The 13575-nt window shown below is 47.8% G+C and overlaps 1 protein-coding gene across 1 annotated transcript in view; it reads right to left on the minus strand.

Moving 5' to 3' along the window:
• Positions 1–13575, minus strand: part of LIN52 (lin-52 DREAM MuvB core complex component) — a 338499-nt gene that overhangs the window by 167982 nt on the left and 156942 nt on the right. The window contains exons 4-5 of the mRNA XM_085626775.1: positions 6563–6629; positions 5844–5927 (exon numbers count right to left, since the gene is read on the minus strand). Coding sequence (XP_085482901.1) covers positions 5844–5927; positions 6563–6629 — 151 coding nt within the window. The remainder of the gene's footprint in view (positions 1–5843; positions 5928–6562; positions 6630–13575) is intronic.

Raw genomic sequence — 13575 nt, forward strand, 5'->3', positions numbered from 1 at the left:
CAAGAAATTAACATGTCCTTAACTGGTCACGAAACCTTCGAAAATGTCACAACCTAACGCAGTTACAAGATATTGTCTGTACCATTAATTTTGGGGACAATAATAAAAATAAAAAAAAGCAAAAAAAAAAAAAAGCTCTTAAACACAGTGAATTTTCGTCCTCTGGGACCAGGGTGCATATCTCGCCAAATGCTGACAAGATTTAAAAAAAGAAAAAAAGAAATGAACACAGGGGTGTGGCTTAACGGCTAGGGCAGCCGACATGAAAACCGGGGATCCAGGTTCGAGTCTCGGCGTCTGCTCAAAACATCCTATGATTCTGGGAAAATCACGTTACATCCAGGTGCCATAAAATAAATGTGTCCTTTTTGTAAGATAGCATGTGTTCATAGAAAGCACTTTAATACCTTCGGGTCGAGCCTGCGCTATATAAAAGTGCCAGAAAATAAATAAACAAAGTAAAACGTTTCGCAGACAGGGGTAGCATCGCCCACTATTTAAATCCTGTGCGACCAAGTGGTGCACCACCTGGCAGGAAATAGTAGCTGAATGAAGCATGCGTGTGTTGCCTATAATCGCTGTGCTCCCCAGCCTTCTGGTGCCCGTGACAGAGTGAGGTTCCAGGAGTAGAACTAAGCAGGGTGTGTTGCCCATCATCGCCGTGCTTACCAGCCTTCTGGCGCCTGTAGAAGAGTGCCTTTCTAGTAGGTTTGGATCAGGCACTCAGAAAGGGAGGATGTGCTGAAGTTACACAGTGCTTTCATGGGAGCGCCAAGCCTGTATCACCAGGTGTCACTGGGGCGATGCCAGAGCAGCCAAGGTGGGGAACTAACCCCTGTGAGCCTACTCTTCTTAGTCGTATCTGGGTCAGGCCACAAATGATTATCTGTGTGCGTTACGAGAACTACACTGGTTGGCTTCATAGAAGAGGAGTGGGGCGTTATGAGCACATTGGAAACAGAAGTACAGGCCCCGTCTTATGAATGAAAACGTGACTTGGCTAATGTGGCTGATGAGCATTTGCCAAGGCAAATATTCAAAGGTGATGTTGTTCAACGGAGAATCACGGATCTTTGGGAACACAGTAGTGTAGCCCGTCAGACAGAGATTTATGCAGGGTCACCACATTAACCTTATTGGTCAGTGAATAAACGCTTCAGGGATCTCCAGGGCAGCGCGCAGGTTTTTCGCAGCTACGAGGCCCCGACTCTAGACGTTAGAAGCCCCAACGACACGTGATCGGAAGTGTTCACCGGGTGCTAACGTGAGGTCCACTGCAAAATTATCATCATTCACACACAGGGCTTAGGCCCATATGAATCTACATCCACTAAAAGGGGCCAGCGTCCGTAGAGGAGAATGAGCTTAAACACCCATCAAGTGAAGTGCAAAGGGGGACACTAAGTTATTTATATGCCGATATGCTGGGCAGGTATTTGAGAAAGGTGTGCGAGAGATGGAAGGTTGTAGAAAAACCAGGTCACAGGATGATAGATTAGAAGAACATACCTAGGTCGAGGCCTTTCCTTGCCTCAGGACCACTGGTTCAAACCCCTGTTCATCGTGCAAAAAAACCTAAAAAAATTTAATTACAAAATAAAAAAATAATACACCAGGGCAAGGGCACACGAGGGTTGCCCATCCAAGTGCAGGAACAAATCAATAACCTCTACATATACGCGGGCATGTGCCCCCGTCAGCGCAGCCTGGGGGATACTAATCAGGATTGCTGGTTTCACAGTGACACTTACCGGGGAAGCCTGCCTGGGGCATTGGTGAAGTAGAGTATGTTATTTAATGAATGTATGCTGTATCACGCCTTCACAAGCGGTATCTGACTGTCTCCCAATTTTTTATTTCATGTATGCCCCATGGCGAGAGGAGACAGTACTGTAAGACACCGAAGAAGGACACAGGTGTGCCAGGGCATACGGGCAAAGATGGAGCTGAGAACATCATTGCGTTTGTGACATCATTGCGTTTGTGGGAAGACTGCCGTCGGAGTTGACCAGATGTGTGGGGGAGCCGCAGGAAGACGTAAGCCTACCTGGTGGCGTGGCGGAAACAACAAGTGTAGTGCATTGGTATGGGAGCACACCGACAGGGCGGTGTGTAGAAGGAGGGCCACTCACTCTGGGATGCCGCACGGCAGGGTGAGTACACCTGCCAAAATCGGGGTAGCAAACGGAGACGGCGCTCTCAGCCCAGCCGCAGCGAGAAGGTGGGGCACAAAAGAGACTAACAAGGTAGCGAGTTGGGGCCTAACTCCGGGGAAAGGCTAGCCCCCACACACAAAGGGGCGTGGTAAACAACAAAGAACAATCTACGAGCTGTCAGGGTGATTTACGACCCTAGGAGTTGCAAATGAGCAAAAGACAAACCAGTGATTTATGGCCAGCCGATGATTTATGGCGGATGGTTTATGATGCTCATGCAGAATGATTTATGACGGCGAAATGATGACAGATTGTGACAGAATGATTTATGACATACTGATGATTTATGACCCATGATTTATGGCTGATGATTTATGATGCTCATGCAGAAGGATTTATGACAACGAAATTATGATAGTTTGTGACAGAATGATTTATGACATACCGATGATTTATGTCCCATGATTTATGGCTGCTGATGTATGGTGATCAGGCAGAGTGATTTATGGCAAGGACCAATTGTGGCAGAATGATTTATGACACACAATGATTTATGACCCATGATTAATGATGTCTAGCTGACAATTTGTGACATCCAATTTGTAATAATGTGTGACAATGATTCATGACCCGGCCCCCAAGGGGGTGTCCAGGGGAGTTGTACAAGTGTGACGTATGTAATAAGTAATAAAAACTGCGGCCAACAACGACCACCAAATACGACGACTGTTGGCTGTGTTTAGTAATGCAGATGCACAAGTATGGTACGGTTCCTGGAATGGGCGCAGTGCGGCCGTTATGGGATGTCAGGTGTGTCAAGCATTAACAATTTGCCAACCACGTTCCCATCTCAACTGTGGCGTTTGCTTCCAAGTGTAAGAGACAGGTTATTTTTACTCAGCCCAACCCACAGGTGCCAATGGTTGCTGCTTTGAGATCTTGTGGAGCGTGTGTTTCGAAATTGACTTTTTACAGCTTTCCATGGAGTCGTGCTCACACTTGTCCTCGGTGTGAAGATTGTCTTTACGATCCCCGTGACAAGCAAACCATGGACTATTATACGGTCTGTGTGGACTGCTGGATTACATCAGACGTTCTTCCCAGTATTCTTCTTCTCTTTATGCAGTGAAGTGTGGCACAGTTCAGAAAGAGAAATATTTAAAACGTTTCTACAAAGTGGTTTCTCATTCAATGGATGTGAGGGTTTTCCTGTTAGGGTTACCGATGTACTTTATATTATGCTTAGGGCACCATCTACTGGGCATGTTCAGTAACAACAAAGTACTTTATTTTTTAACATGCATTTCTCCTCTTAAGGAATTCATTTGTTTCTTTATTTGTTTGAAGCTTTTTATAAGATGCTGCATGTATTGATTTAACTAATGTGATTTAACTAATGTTTTGTCTAGTGCTAGGATTGCTTATTTATTACATCCTAAACTATACTTCTTTTATTGACTTGGACATGCTTCAGTGATAGGTTTGTATTTATTACATCCTAAACTATACTTCTTAACCATTATTGCACTCTCATATAGTGCTGGGATTGTTATTTTCATATGTCCTAAACTATTTTTTGTGTTAAAAACTTTATTGATTGATGTATGTTACTTAGTCATTATTGTCCTTCAATATAGTACTGGATTGCTATTTTCTTGCATCCTAAACTATTGTGCTGAGCCTTTATGTGCTTAATTTTGTGTGCTGGAGCTGAGCAATTTCGGTCCTCAATCCTATTTATTGGTGTTGAGTCACTTATGTGCTCAATTTTAGATTATACTTGCTTGTGTTGTTAACCTTTTCTTGTGTTGGTTTGTGTAGAGCAAGTTCTAAGCTCACCTTGCTAATGTTGGGGGGCACCTTACGCTCCACCCTTACTTGCGTTGGTTTATGTAGAGCATGTTTTAAGCCCATCTTACTAATTTGGGGGCACCTTACGCTCCATTGCATTTAACAGTTCTACGTGTTGACAGAGCCCTTTCTAGTGCTAGGATATCTCTGTTCTGGGTATCCTGAACTATTGTGCTGAGCCATTAAAGTGTGCGTTATGGTGCGGTGGGGGACCTAAACCACTTTAATGAGGTTTTTACTTTTAAATTGCATTTATTGCTGTACACTTAGTATTCTTTATGTCTTTAAACATTTCTTTCTCCTGTTCAATGGAGGGAAGTGTGTGTTATGTGTGCATTCCGTGTTTCTTAATTCATTTCGCTTCTATTTTTTGTTCTCTTTTTCCTACCTCACGCCTCCTTAATGTTCTTTGTCTCTGTTAGGGAGGGAGGTGTGTGGTATCTTGCCTTTTGCACTACTCTGTCCTTTCTCTGTGTCCAGTCCTCTGCTGCTCAGCCAGGGTATGTGATGTCATGGAAGGTTGCCTCTGTGTATGTTTAAGTGTATTTGTCAGTTGATCCTTGGAGGCTGAGCAGCAGGGCTGCTGCTCCTGGTGAGGCTTTCCATCTTATACCCGATTACTTTGGATTACAATGCTGCATATCCTGTAACTTCATCTTGTAAATAAAGCTACATCTTGGATACAGCAACAACTGGGTTTGCGTTACTTCTTAAGATTTCACACTATGTTACTAAAGTCAAGGCTTTAGGGCCTTCCCAGGCTATGTTTAACATTACACTGCTTTCTAATGATGCAGTGGGACTCTCACTTTGACGACGATGAATGATTCAAGCATGCAAATTTATGAAAGAGCCAATACTGGAGTAAGCTTTACTTTCCCACACAACAGGGAAAGCATGGCAGTAGAAAAGCAAGCTTCCCTCTCAAACAGAAGGCAATACGTTCAATCTTCCATTTTCCACAGAACAAATCCAGAAGGGCAGACTAATACAAGCTTTCATCTCTTGCAGAACATGTACATTAAAGGTATGAGTGACATATAGTTTACAGATCCCTGGGCTGGGTGCCCAAGTCACTGTGATGAATAGGTGGATTAGTGAGGGAATATTCGAGATCTGAAATCACTCTTATTAGGTGATATTTTAAGTTAGCATCCTGAAAGTCCTGCAGTTGTCACTTGGAAACCTGCTGTTTGTGTTAATTGTTTTATGCTCCATGTATTGAAAAGTAGCTGTTACCTACTAGGTCCTTGTTGACACAGCCTACGTAACCGAGCTCTAGATATACACAGGTAACAACCTCTTTGAAAAGGTTTTGAATGTCGCACGTTCCAGGTGCTGTGTAATCCCAGCATGGGTGCTGAACCTGTTCACAATGTTGAGGGCTGCCAGTGTCCATGAGACACTAAGGTTTCCATCCATGGCATGCACTAATTCATTCCCAATAAAATACACTTTGTATTTTAATAACCTGACTCTACATCGCACACTAAAGGAGCTAAGCCTTGCAATACATTGCTTATCAGGAGCACACAATTTTTCACTCTATAATGGGCGGTGCCTTCTCACCTCATGTGGCTATTAGTTCCTACAGAACCCTCACACATGGTTGGCATGGTAACCCCCTCACCCCCAAAGTACTTTGTCTCCCATCCTTTTGAACACTACCTTCTATGCTTCGAGACCCACTACTACACCTGCTCCCTCCCCAGGCAACTATACACAAGTCCTAAATGAAGCACATAAACATTGGCTACCCGAACCAAAGAGCCTTTGCCCTTTCACCACCAACAAACAAGACAGTAGGTCCCGCGGGGCCATGCTTTAGATACTCACACTCATCCAGCCCGAGCTGGTAGGCCAGGTTCTGCAGTCCTCGCACTTTCTCCATCAGATTAGCCGTAGTCAGGCTGCCCAGCTCTGAAAACACAAAGGAGAGAAAGGCTAAGCATGCAGGATATCTCTGGGTACCACTGGCCACAGCCCCTCAAACTGCAAGTGGGATTTTTAATTTCAGATTTGTGAGGGTTCCTCAAAGGGTCAAGTTTTCTCTTCTTTTGCCCCTGGTGGAGGGTGTGGGCTCTGCAAACTGCTAGTGATCTCTTCACTTACCCTTCCTGAAGGTCCCTCTAAGTGCTGGTATTTCTGCACTTGCTTCTGGCCTAGCAACACACAACTTCCAGGTCTCTCTACAACGACCCCTCCTTAAACAGAGAGACACCAGAGGCAGAGAAAACAGGAAGGGAATCTCAAGACAAGAACAAAAATATTGCTGCAGAGGTAAAGGACATAGAAAGAATGAAAAGGCGTTCCAGCGCTTAGCTGGAGGGCAGTGGAGAGAACGAGGCAGGACGTATTGACTCCAAGGACATATTAGTAATAGCATCAGGCAGGGGGAGGAAGGCTATTACATCGTAGTAAAAAATAGAGCAACAGAGAAGGGAGTGAGCACTTTCTTCAATTGCAGCACTGGCCAAATAGTAATTTAATAGAGGCAATCCTCTGCCCAGAGCACATCATCACCACAGCTTTAAAGAGGCATTACACATACTCACCCTTTAGCATATCAATGTCGTCGTTCTCCAGTTCTGCCATCCACTTTGGAGGGGAACTACTGATTGGCTACAAAATAAAATGTCACAATCAGAGAACACGAAAAGGGGCACCATCAATCTTGTACCATATTTGCAAGAGGGGCAGCATTACTACTGGTGACACAATGCACAGTAATTAGGCCGCATCACCAGCCTGCACCTTAGTTACTTTAAGGAAGTTATTTTTGCATGCTTTATTGCCACTTCTGCGCTTGGTCAACAGTTCTGGTACAGTTCTTCTAATGCCTAGTAGTGATGAGTGTAATAGCATGCGATCAATGCATGATGTTATGAAGTACTGCATCTTTAGATTTGACGTAAAAAATCGCAAGCTAAGAAGTCTTGAGCAATAACTGTATTAATGTCTGATTTAGAAGTGTCCCAAGACTTAATTGGCAATACCTAAATGAAGACAGTCCGCGCAATGTTTGAGCACTAAGAAAAGGGTACTGAAGTATAACACTGCTTTGCAACTTTGGCATCCGTTATACATCAATGAGTTTTAATTGTGCAGGTTTCCAATCATTCATTGACAACACAGTGTTGTCAATGTATGATTACACCTATCTGCACATAAATATCAACTCAAACTCTTTATAGTACAATACAAACAAGGTTTAGCTTGCAACCTCCTGCAATTGTCTTGTTACTCGCCCCTGAAGCAAGGTAAATGAAAGTGGGATGATGTGGAGTGTAGACTTAGTATTAAGAGGTGTTCTGGCTTGGACTACCATACCGGTGGTACCGGAAGGTCCTAGGGGATCATGGGATCATTCTCTCTTCCAGAGATTGAATATGCTACTTACCAGTATGCATCTGTTCTTGGCATGTAGGGCTGCTGACATTCATATCTGTGCATAGATCGCCGCCTAGTGTTGGGTCCGGATGTTTGCACGTTGTTGTCCTGGAAGAGTCTTCGAAGTATCCTTGGATAGGTGACTCCTCCCCTGGACTACAGTGCGCATGGGCATCCTCTCCATCCTCAGATTGTTTTTCGCCATTGTGGCAGTGATGGAGTAGATACAGAAAGTGATGACCATGCTTGCAGTAATTCTGAGAGCTGCAGCTGCGACAGGCGCCGGGGAGGAGGGAGGGCGATATGAATGTCAGCAGCCCTACATGCCAAGAACAGATGCATACTGGTAAGTAGCATATTCAGTTCGAGGCATGTGGGCTGCTGAATTCATATCTGTGCATAGAATACATAGCAGTGCCCTCTATTAGCGGCGGCTACCCGTGCCAGCTGCAGCGGTCTGAAAAAGTGTTTTGAGAACAGCCTGTCCTACAGCTGCCTGCTGTTTTGACTGCACATCTACGCAATAGTGTTTTGTAAATGTGTGTGTAGTGGACCATGTGGCTGCTCTGCATATATCATGCAGGGGAATATTTCCTAGGAAGGCCATGGAAGCCCCCAACTTACGTGTTGAGTGGGCTCGTGGTGGAATAGTTAATGTGCGTTTTGCCTTTTGATAACAGATTTGAATACACTTAACTATCCATCTGGCTATCCCTGCTTTGGAGATGGCGTTACCTTTGTGGTGTGGGGCAAAGGCAACGAACAGTTGTTTTGTCTTCCTGAATGGTTTAGTCCTGTCGATGTAGTACATGAGGGCCCTCCGTACATCTAGTGTATGTAGTGCCCTTTCTGCAACAGTTTGTGGGTTTTGGAAGAAAACGGGCAGTTCAATAGTCTGGTTCATGTGGAACTGTGATATTACCTTGGGCATGAACTTGGGGTTGGTACGTAGTACGACCCTGTTAGCGTGAACCTGAATAAATGGCTCTTGAACGGTTAGTGCCTGGAGTTCACTAACTCTTCTGAGGGAAGTGATCGCTACTAGGAAGGCCACTTTCCAGGTAAGGAATTGAATCTCGCATGAGTGTAGAGGTTCAAAGGGTGGACCCATCAGGCGTGTGAGGACCAAGTTGAGGTTCCACATTGGAGCCGGTGGGTGACTAGGTGGAATGACTCGTTTGAGCCCTTCCAAGAATGCTTTGATGGCAGGCACTCTGAATAGAGAGAGGTGCTGCCTGGTTTGCAGATAGGCTGATATTGCGGTCAAATGGACACGTATAGAGGTGTACGCCAGATTGCATCTATATAGGTGTAAGAGATAACAGATGATGTTTTGGATGGATGCGTCCAGCGGGTTGATGTCATTATTACCGCAATAAATGACAAACCTTTTCCATTTGGCTGCATAGCAAGCTCTGGTAGTGGGTCTCCTGGCCTCCTTGATGATGTCCATACAGTCAGGTGGCAGGTTGAGATAGCCAAACTCTAGGACTTCAGGAGCCAGATCGCCAGATTCAGCTGTTGCGGATCTGGGTGCTGAACCTCTCCATGGTTCTGCGTCAAATGCGCGGGTTTGATCCGCAGCCTTTGATGCGGCACCACGGAAAGTTCGAGGAAGGTGGTGTACCACGGCTGGCGTGCCCACGTGGGAGCAACTAGGACGAGTGTCAGGGAGTGTTGTCGGAGTTTGCGGGCCACTAGCGGTATCAATGGCGCTGGGGGAAAGGCGTACGCAAATCTGCCGGACCAGTTCATCCATATCGCATTGCCCTGCGACTGCGGATGTGGGAATCTGGCGGCGAAGCTTGGGCATTTTGCGTTTTCGCTTGTCGCGAATAGGTCTATCTCCGGATGACCCCACTGCTGAAAGTACGGTTGGAGTACTGATGGGTGTAACTCCCACTCGTGCATTTGGTGGCTGTGTCTGCTGAGCAGATCCGCCATCTGGTTGTCCTTGCCAGGGAGGTGTTCCGCCATGAGGAACATGTTCCTTTGAATGGCCCACTTCCACATGCTCTGAGCCAGATGAGACAACTGTGGAGAGTGTGTGCCTCCCTGTTTCTGTATGTAGTACATTGCGGTCATGTTGTCCGTCCGGATCAACACGACCTTGTTGCATAGATGTACTTTGAACGCCTTCATGGCTAGGAAGATTGCCATCAATTCCAGAAGGTTGATGTGCAACTTCTTTTGTTGTGTTGTCCATAGTCCTTGCACTGTGTAGTGGAGTACATGAGCTCCCCATCCCTGGAGAGACGCGTCCGCTGTCAGTACTATTTGTGGGACAGGCTCTTGGAACGGTCGGCCTTTGCAAAGGTTTTGTGGATTCCACCAATGCAGAGAGTTGTATGCCCGACCGCTCACCAACACTAGGTCCTTTAACTGTCCTTGAGCCTGATTCCACTGACGTGCTAGGCACTCCTGAAGTGGGCGCATATGTAATCTCGCGTGCGGGACTATGAAGATGCAGGAGGCCATCATGCCTATCAACTGCATGAACACTCGCGCTGGAAGTGAGTGATTGGGTTTGAATTTGGAGATCAGCAGTTGTATGCTGTCGATCCTCACTAAATTTGGCTGAGCTGTGGCCGCCAGAGTGTCTATAGTCGCACCTAGGTACTGTTGTACGTGTGCGGGCTGGAGATGGGACTTTGGATAATTCAGTGAGAATCCCAGACTGTGAAGAAGGTGAATGGTGCGGGACATGTGGCTTGCACATTGCTGGGCTGACTTCGCTTGAACGAGCCAGTCGTCTAGGTAGGGGTAGACGTGTATATGCTGCCTCCGTAGATGTGCTGCCACCGTAGCGAGGCACTTCGTGAAAACCCTGGGCGCTGTTGTCACGCCGAAGGGAAGGACTTTGAACTGATAGTGCTGCCCCTGAACAGTGAACCTGAGGTATTTTTTGTGTGAGGGGTGGATGGGTATGTGAAAGTACGCATCCTTGAGGTCCAGTGTGGCTAGGAAGTCTCCCTGCTTGAGAAGCGGAAGGACTTGCTGTAGAGTGAGCATATGAAAGTGCTCTGAAAGAATGTACTGGTTCAGGGGTCTCAGGTCCAATATAGGTCTGAGCGACCCGTCCTTTTTTGGAATTAAGAAGTAGAGGGAGTACACTCCCGCACCCTGCTCGTGGATGGGTACGACCTCTATAGCGCCTTTTAGAAGCATACTTTGCACTTCTTGCTGTAAGAGCGTTAAGTGCTCTGAGGACATAGGACGGCTTCTTGGTGGTATTGTGGGTGGAGTGGAGGTTAACTCCAGACAGTAACCGTATTTTATAATATCTTTGACCCACCTGTCCGTGGTGATGGAATTCCACGTGGACAGGAACCTTTGTAGCCTTCCCCCGACAGGTGTTATGTGGTCGGGAGGAAGGGAGAGGGCGTCACTGCTTGTTCTTGGGGGAGGACCTGGTGTTGCCGTAGCCGCGTCCTCTGCCCTTTGTGCTGGAGCCACGATATCCACCTCGGGTGTTTTTATCATAGGTGGTCTGTGTATTGCCTTTGTTATATGTTTGTTGTGACCCCTGTCCTCTACCTGCTCCCTTGTTTCCGGGGCGACGAAAGGAGCCGCTCCGAAAGGACTGAGTTTGTAGTGCGCCCATGGACTTTGCAGTGTCCGTATCCTTTTTTATCTTTTCGAGGGTGGTGTCAACCTCTGGCCCGAATAAATAGTCGGGGTTGACGGGCTGGTTCAGTATATTGTTTTGTACCTCAGGCTTGAATCCTGAGATCCGTAGCCAGGCATGTCGTCGCAACATGACGCTTGTGTTTATGGCTCTGGCAGCCGTGTCTGCAACATCTAGTGCGCATTTGATGGAAGCGTTCGTTAGTAGCTGTCCTTCTCTGATGAGCATTTCTGCGCCTTCCTTGAACTGGTCAGGGAGATGTTGGAATATTTGCTCAAGTGTGTCATAGTGCGCTCTATCATAGCGAGCAAGGAGCGCCTGAGTGTTGGCTATGCGCCATATGTTGGCAGCTTGGGCGGCAACTCGCTTGCCAGAGGTTTCTAACACCTTGGACTCTTTGTCCGGGGGAGGAGCGTCACCTGTTGTTTGCGAGTGTGCCCTCTTGCGTGCATTCGCTACGACGATGGAGTCGAGTGGTAATTGTCCTCTGATGTAAGTAGGATCCCCAGGTGCTGATCTGTATTTTTTATCAATCCTGGGGTTTATCACTCGTGCCCTGGTGGGTTCTTTGAAAATGTCCTTGGATGGTTTGAGGACCCCCTTCAACATTGGCAGAGTCTTTACATGTCTTTCTGAGGATGCAAAGGTGTCCATTAGAAAGTCATCTTCGATGGTATCAGAGTGAAGCTGCACCCCATGGTTATTGGCAGCACGTTCGATAAGAGCATTGAACGCTGCAGTATCCTCCGTAGGAGATGTCTTTGCCCCATAGAGTTGTGGATCCTGTGCATCGAGAGGTGCACTGGGGTCTGCAGGGTCGCCCCAAGTTTGATCAGGGTCCTGCTGGTCATCAGGGTCCGTGTCTACATGGTAGGGGACTTGGTCAGCCATGTAGTCCTCCAATGCGTCTGTATCGGAGCGTGTGGGGGAGAACCGGTGTGGATCCTGGTAGGATGAATGGAAGGGTTCATAAAGGAGAGGTTCCGATTCTGCAGGCAACTTCCTTTTTAGTGGGATCCTGAAAGGGTCCAATGGCGGCTCCGAAGTTATCCTTCGGTCCTGGAGAATCATTCTGCCAGTGCCGGCGTCGATGATACGTGCTGGAGACGTCTCAGCAGGTGTGACCGTAGGTTGGGTGACCCGTGTCCTGAGTTGGAACATTTTTGGGATTGTTGACGGAGGCAAGCCGAAGGTAATGTTGGTCGGCACCGAAGAGGCTGCGGGAGCTCCGACCGAACCGGAGCCCGACGTGTCCTGGAGGACAGGTGTGGTTTTGCTGCCTTGCGTCACACCAGGTCGTACTTGGGGCGCCTTCGAGGCTTTGGCACCGGCCAGGCTCGTAGAGGCGGCCGTAGATTTTTTCGGTGCCGGAGGGTCATCGAGTCGGGGTGAAGAGATAACCGTCGAAGTCTTCGATACCTGAGGCTTAGGTGTCGTCGAGGGAGCGATGTGAGACACAGCAGGCGGTACGGCCCTTGGTGTCGTCGGTGCCGGTAGCCGAGCAGGTTTGTCGGTGCCGATGGCTTTTTTCCGTTTGTCGACTCCAACGTCGCCCGCCTCAAGTTCGGCACCGAAGTCCCTCTTGGTGCGGTCGGTGCCGACGCGGTGCGCTGGCGTCGAAGGCCTCGATCCGACCAGCGCTACTTTTAGTTTCGGTTTCGGTGGAACCTGAGCAGCTTTCGGTTTCGGTTTTGTGATAGGGAAACCAGCCTGTTTATGTAGTAATGGCTGCCGCTGAACGTCCGAGGCCGGGCCCGAGGGCGGGGCCGAAGAACTGCGGGATGGGTCTCGGGTAAGGCCCGAAGGCGATCCCTCGACCGGAGCCATAGGCTGTGGCACTGGTGTTTGAACGGTTTGAACAGGTAGGCCTTGTTCATCATTGGAGCTACTTTCTTCGGCCCCGAAGGCCTCCTCGTCGTCTCCTACCTCGGTGTCGTCTTCACCTCTGTGGAAGAGTGACTCGTCTTCCTCGTCCGATCCGGGTTCGTGTTCGGAAACGGGACTGGAGGGCAAGACTTCCAATTCCTCGACGTCCTCGGCCTCGCCGAAGATGTCTGTCGGGGCCGGTGCCGCGTGCTGCGCCTCGAGTCTCGCCGCTCGTCGATTCCGCAGAGTCTTCTTCGAGCGGAACCGGGCACAGGCCATGCATGTTGATTCGTCGTGGTCCGGCGAAAGGCATTTGTTGCACACCGGATGGACGTCGATGTGTGGGTACTTCGCATTGCATACCGGACACCTTTTGAACGGCGTCCTGGATTCCATCGTCGAAGTCGTCGATGGACAGGTAAATGCGAAAGCAGTCGGTGCTGAAAGTTAGTAAACTAACAAATTCTATCGAAACCCGATCGATAAACAGTACCGACGCGAACTAAAGGCCTTTTGGCCTCGAAAAAATATTTTCCTAACTTGAGCTAAGATAGCACATCCGAACCCAATGGCGGAAAAAAACAATCTGAGGATGGAGAGGATGCCCATGCGCACTGTAGTCCAGGGGAGGAGTCACCTATCCAAGGATACTTCGAAGACTCTTCCAGGACAACAACGTGCAAA

Source organism: Triturus cristatus, chromosome 9 (assembly GCF_964204655.1).
Source record: "Triturus cristatus chromosome 9, aTriCri1.1, whole genome shotgun sequence".
Lineage (NCBI taxonomy): Eukaryota > Metazoa > Chordata > Amphibia > Caudata > Salamandridae > Triturus > Triturus cristatus.